The sequence below is a fragment of the Arachis ipaensis genome, chromosome B06 (assembly GCF_000816755.2).
Source record: "Arachis ipaensis cultivar K30076 chromosome B06, Araip1.1, whole genome shotgun sequence".
Taxonomy (NCBI): domain Eukaryota; kingdom Viridiplantae; phylum Streptophyta; class Magnoliopsida; order Fabales; family Fabaceae; genus Arachis; species Arachis ipaensis.
In genome coordinates this window covers 133,709,891-133,716,725 of record NC_029790.2, presented here as the reverse complement: position 1 = coordinate 133,716,725, position 6,835 = coordinate 133,709,891, and the positions used below count along the sequence as shown (strand labels likewise).

The window sequence follows — 6,835 nt, the reverse complement described above, 5'->3', positions numbered from 1 at the left end:
TAATAACTTAGGTACAATGTGTTAGACACCATAGCATTTACTTTAAGAAATATGAGAAAAGATTTGGGATGGAAAAAGGTCAGGGCCTATCTGTAGTCTGTAGTTTAGTCTGTGTTTGGTCTGATCTGTTATAAAATAGGCACAGATTCAGACTCTTATAAAAGTCTTATTATTATGACCTATTATTTAAAAAGTTATTCAAAATCTTATGTGATTAACAGACATTAGTTTTATAATTAATAACTTAGGTACAATGTGTTAGACACCATAGCATTTACTTTAAGAAATATGAGAAAAGATTTGGGATGGAAAAAGGTCAGGGCCTGCCAGAAATCTGTAGTTTAGTCTGTGTTTGGTCTGATCTGTTATAAAATAGGCACAGATTCAGACTCTTATAAAAGTCTTATTATTATGACCTATTATTTAAAAAGTTATTCAAAATCTTATGTGATTAACAGACATTATAAATTAGTTTTATAACACAAGAATAAAAAATAAAATCATGATTTCTCTCATGAACGCCAATACACAAATCTCTGAACTAGAAAAGAGATCACCAGAAGAAGAGGATCTAGTGGCAACAAGTTCTAAAAAAGTCAAGATGCACGAGGATATGAAGGAAATCAATGCAGAAGTCACCATGGAAGAATCTCCAAATCATAATGCGGAAGCAAATATGCAATCACCCAGAGAGCAGGAGGTAGAGGATAGCCCAATAGAGGCAGTGACCCGCAAGGTTTCGTACCGTGACATGGTCGTTGATAATGGTTTTGACAAGCTCAATCCCAAAGAAATTGCAGATATGGTCGCTGAGGAATACGTGCTGGAAAAGGAGTCCTTTGATGCTAGTCCAGAAACAGAAGCTCCCTTCAATCCAAAGCCGAGCATAGAAGTGTCGCTAGAAGAATATGAGGACTGGTGTCGTCCATGGAAGAGATCTTTGATCGTCAAACCCTTGGGAAAGAACCTTAATCTCCAGGCTATGGAGAGGTGGTAAGCAAAAGATGGGCAAAGAAAGATGTGGTTAGAGTTATGGATTTAGAAGAAAATTTCTTCCTTGTCAGATTCTCTAACCAAGAAGATTACTCCCATGCTTTGTTTGAAGGGCCATGGATGATTGCAGATCACTACCTCTTGATCCAGAGATGGAGACTGCTATTTATACCACAAGAAGTTAATATCCAAAAGGTTGCTGTTTGGATTCGGATCCCTAATCTTCCGACAGAACTCTATAACAAATATTTTCTCTGGAAAGTTGGAAAAGCTCTGGGTACCATGCTCAAAGTTGATGAACTCACCTCTATCAATTCTAGAGGCAAGTTTGCACGGATATGTGTGAAAATTGATTTGAATAAAAAATTAATTCCATATATTTTAGCTATTGGTAAAGACTTCAAGCTTGAATACGAAGGTCTCCACCAGATTTGCTTTAAGTGTGGACAGTATGGCCATAAGGTAGAAGATTGTTATGAAATTTTTGGAGATCTAATTGAAAAAGTGGTAGCTGCTGCCATGGAGGTTGATCGGAGCAACCAAGAATGTGGTGGTGGTAACCCCAGCAGAAATGTAAAGGAGCCGTTAGAGCAGGAAGACAATCTCAGGGTAGAATCCTTAAAGGAGGGAAATCAGGAGATAGATGGGAGTAATCAAGATCCTAAAGACAAAAAAGGCAATAATCTCTTCCCCAAAGAGGAAAGTCCGTTTGGTCCTTGGATGTTAGTAAAAAGAAATCAAAGAAGATATAAGTCGAAGATGGAAGATTCTCATACGGAGAAAAAGGAAAGATTTCAGTCAAGCAGATTTCAAGCTTTAGAAGGAATTAATTCAGAAGATTACGTGGAGGAAAATTAGAGTAACTATTATGAGAAACAAGAATACTACGCCAATAGCAATAAAGAGACTAAAGAGGGAAAGGAAAATTCCAACCAGCACCCAGATTCGATACCCAAAAATCTGGGCCACCAAAAAAATCAGCAAAAATCTAAGGCTCCCCCCTCACAAGTAAAAGGAAGGTGGGTCACTGAAATCAGTAAGAAGCAACAGACCATTCAAAGTCAGCCCAAGCAATCAAACAAAATAGACCATTAGACCTTGTGAATGCTAGTTCACAGGTCACAGATCCTTCAACAAGCAATGCAAGGAGAGCTCAAAATGAGAAAAACAAAAATGACCACAGTGATTATTGGCGAAGCTTTATCAGACTAAACAAAGAGATTGCCAAAAAACATCAAGATGGAGAATACAAGAATGTAGCTTACACTAACGATAGCACCACTAACTCTCTTATTTCCTCTATCATGGGAGGGGGAGCTAAGGGTCCAGAGGAAGCTATGACAGCAACTAAACCCCCTGATCTTGGAGAGGATGATCCTTTTACAGATACGGAGGATATGGAGCTGTCAGGACGGAAAGTATATATGGAGCATTCTCCATCAAGTTCAAAGTCTATGGAGGCTTGAGTCTTCTTGTTATCAGGATGAGTTCTACCTCTTTTCTATTTTGTTTTTATGAATATCTTAATCTGGAATTATAGAGGAGCCGTTGTCAAAGGGTTCCCTTCCATTATTAAAGATATTGCTTTCAGATATAGAGCTAACTTGTGCATTCTTTTGGAAACTCATGTGTCAAGTCCAAAAGCAGAAAATATCATCAAGAAGTTGGGATTCGATTCGTGGTGCATAAGTGAGGCGAGTGGTTTTGCGGGAGGTATATGGTGCCTCTGGAAAAAGTCTTATTGGGAGATTGAACCTATGCATATTCACAATCAATTCATCCACATGAAGGTTTGCTACCAGCAAGTTAGCACCTGGTGGCTCACTGCTGTCTATGGCAGCCCACAACCAGCGAACAGAAGGACTTTATGGGAGTCCCTGGAAATATTAGCTCCTAATATATATAGACCATGGTGCTTAGGGGAGGGGACTTTAACTCCATATTATCGTTAAATGATACGGGAGGAAGTACAAATCTCTCTCAAGATAGTAACAGATTCTATTCTTGTATCCTTAATTGTGGTGTCAGCGATTTGGGTTTTACCGGGCCACCCTTTACTTGGCAGCGGGATAACACTAAACGCAAACTTGATAGATTTATTTGCAATGTAGATTTTATTAATGCTTTTTCTAATGCAGGTGTTAAACATCTTCCGAGACTCAAATCATATCATCTTCCTCTTCTTTTGGACTTTAATTAGAACAACAATTATGGAGGAACGAAGCCTTTTAGGTTCTTAGCCCCTTGGATTCTCCATGACAATTACAAGGATCTAGTAGACAGTAGTTGGGATAAAAAAGGAGACCTTATCCTCAACATAGCTTCGTTTATGCAAAAAGCAAATATTTGGAATAAAGAAGTCTTTGGTCATATCATTCAAAAGAAGAACCGTATACTTCTCCGTATGGAGGGAATTAATAAGAAGTTTTCTTTTGGCCACAACCCCTTCCTGGATAAACTTCAGAAAGAACTTTGGAAGGAATATGAAGTCATTTCCATCCAAGAAGAAAGCTATTGGCAACAAATGTCGAGGTGTAATACTATTCAATTGGGGATAAAAACACTAGATATTTCCATCAAAAAGCTAATAGTCACAGAAGAAGGAACCGAGTCACATCCCTTATGGACAGTCATGGTTCTTGGATTGAGGATCCTGTTATGCTTAAGAATATGGGAGTATGTTTTTTCAAAAATTTGCATTCTTCTGATCAGATCTGTGTTCCTTTTCCCTTGACAGGTTTCTTTCTTAAGATTGTGGATGAAGATATTAAGGAACTAGGGAAGGAGACCTCAGAGGAGGAAACCAAGAAGGTTGTGTTCAATATGGGAGGGTGGAAAGCACCAGGGAGAGATGGAATTCCAGCTAAATTCTTCCAATTCTCTTGTGACACTATTAAAGATTCTTTGGTTACTTGGGTTCGGTCTATCTTTCAGGAACCTAAGAATATCGTGAACGTTAACCAGACTCTCATCTCTATTATTCCTAAAGTTTTCGCCCTTGAGAACTTTACTCAATTTAGGCCTATTAGTCTCTGCAATGTTGTCTATAAGATTATTTCTAAGATTGTTGTAGAAAGGCTTAAACCCCATATGTCTTTTCTTATTGCAAATACTCAAGCTAGTTTTGTTCCAGGAAGAGTTAGTGCAGATAATATTTTGGTAGCTCAAGAAGTGATCCATTCTATGAGGACAAAGAATTGCGAAAAAGGCTTTATGGCGGTCAAAATTGATTTAGAGAAGGCATACGATAGGCTTAATTGGGATTTCATCTTACATACCCTCAAGGAGATGCATTTACCAGAGAGCTTGATCAATGTCATCGAGTATTACATAACTACGGCAACTATGAATCTTATTTAGAATGGGTCTCCATCAGAAGAATTTCGTCCCTCCAGAGGCATTAGACAGGGAGATCCCCTCTCACCTTACCTTTTTGTTCTTTGCGTTGAGAGACTTTCCCACCTTATTAACTCTCGAGTTAATGATAGGAAGTGGAAACCTATTATGCTATCTAGGAATGGGCCTAAACTCTCTCATCTTTGTTTTTGTAGACGATTTGGTCTTATTTGCACAAGCTAGTAAGGATCAAGTAAATGTCATAAGGAAAACACTTAAGGTTTTCTGTGATAGTTCTGGCCAAAGGGTTAATTTTCAGAAATTCTGTGTTTTCTTCTCAAAGAATGTAAATCACACCATCAAGCAGGAGCTCAGTCAACATTTGGGCATCAACCTAACATGCAACTTAGGAAAGTACCTTAGTGTTTCCCTCATTCATGAGAAATGCAACAAGCAACATTTTCAATTCATCATCGATAAAATGAAGGCTAAGCTTTCTAGCTGGAACATGAAGACGCTTTCTTTTGCAGGAAGGAGTACTCTCATCCAGTCAGTCTTGTCATCTATCCCTAGCTACGTGATGCAAACCATGAAGATTCCGAAGGAAGTTTGCAATCAAATAGACAAGATTTGTAGCGACTTTCTTTGGGGTGAAACTGAAGCGAATAAAAAGATCCATTTAATAAGGTGGGATACTATTTGCAAGCCGAAGAGTATGGGAGGGCTTGGTATTCGAAAGGCAGAAGATACAAATGCTTTATTCCTCATGAAATTAGCCTGGGGCCTTATTCAGGATAATCAATCCCTATGAGTCAGAGTTATGAAAGGAAAATATGGGTGTGGAACTCAGTCGATTCCTAAGGTGATTTCTAAAGCTAGTAGTTCGAATGCTTGGAGAGGTATTACAAAGATTTGGAACCAATTCAGCACTAATGTCATTTGGAGAATTGGAAATGGTGAAAAGATATCATTCTGGAATGATCATTGGGTGCTAGGCATAGGCTCGCTAAACAATTTTGCTATAAGTTCCATTGACGGGGATAGGAGTGATGAGAAGGTAGCCGCTTATGCGAGAGCAGAGGGAGACTGGGATTGGTCCAAACTAAATCAAATCCTTTCGAAGGAGATTTTATAGTTAATCTAGATTATAAAATCCCCTCATTCTGATTTAGGAGAAGACAGTATCAGCTGGTTACCATAACCTAAGGGAGATTTCACTATTAAATCTGCCTATGAAGCTTATTTTTCAAATAATGAGAACACAGACAACAATTTTAGAGATGTTTGGAAGCTCAATATACCACAACGTCTTAAAACTTTTTCATGGCTAGTAATACATGAGGCTTTACTCACTAATTCCAGGAGGAAAAGGATAGGACTTACCAGCAATGAGTGTTGTCCCAGGTACCCTGGCCAAGAAGAGACCCTGCTCCATATTCTCCGGGATTGTCACTATATCCGTGAAACTTGGATGACCAGCGTTGATAGCAGTCAACAAGGCAAGTTCTTCAACCAAAACTTCCAATATTGGTTCAAGCACAATCTTTGCGTGACTGCTCGAAGAAAGGATAGGAATGCTTGTCCCACCTATTTTGTTACTACCTGCAATGCAGCTTGGAAAAACAGAAATGATTTAATTTTTAACAATTCGGGCATCCACAGCTCAGACCTTCCAAAAATAATTCAGAACCTAGGCAAACACTATTATGAGGTTCTTCAAAAAACTGACAAAAGCAGAAAATCCCTTACCTCAACCAAGATTATCGACATTGGTTGATCTCCACCAGAGGAGGGTTGGTATAAGCTTAATACCGATGGCTCGATTTTCACTAATTCGGGAACCGGTGCTTGTGGAGGACTTCTGAGGGATACAAATGGGAGACTCAAGGTAGGCTTCATGTTTAACATCGGTGCGGTAACCATTACCACAACTGAGCTCTGGGGATTTTATTTGGGATTAAAGCTCGCAATTGATTTGGGGTTAAGAAAGCTTGTTATAGAGACAGATTCCCTGTGTGCCTTCAACCTTATCCACAGCACTTCTACCTCCTAACATTCGAGTACCTCTCTGGTGAGGGAGATCAAGCACCTTCTAGCTAAGCCTGAAATTTTTCAGGTGAACCACATATTTCGAGAAGCAAATTTTGCAGCTGATGACCTTGCAAAGCATGCACATCGCCTCCCCCATGGATTGAGTTGCTTTGAATAAGCCCCTCATTTCCTATTTCTTTCGCTGGACGCTGACTGCAGAGGGATAAAGTTCTCAAGACATTTTAGTTAATTTGTTGTTTCTTTGGGCCTTTGGCCCCGTCCCTATTACAGTATAAATTATAAATATTTTTTTAATTTAAAATTTCATAAATTTTATATATTTTAATAAATATATATATTAATACATAATTGTCCAGGTTCATCCGGATTGTCTGGTTATTTTGATTAATTACTTAAACTTGGACTGGATAATTATATTATTCTGTAAATAAATAAATAAATAAATAAAAAATAT

At 38.4% G+C, this 6,835-nt stretch overlaps 1 protein-coding gene across 1 annotated transcript; it reads left to right on the top strand.

The window, feature by feature from the left end:
- On the top strand, positions 1,033-1,851 carry LOC107647719. Its single transcript, XM_016351773.1, has one exon. The coding sequence runs from the start codon at positions 1,033-1,035 to the stop codon at positions 1,849-1,851; it is 819 nt and encodes a 272-aa protein (XP_016207259.1).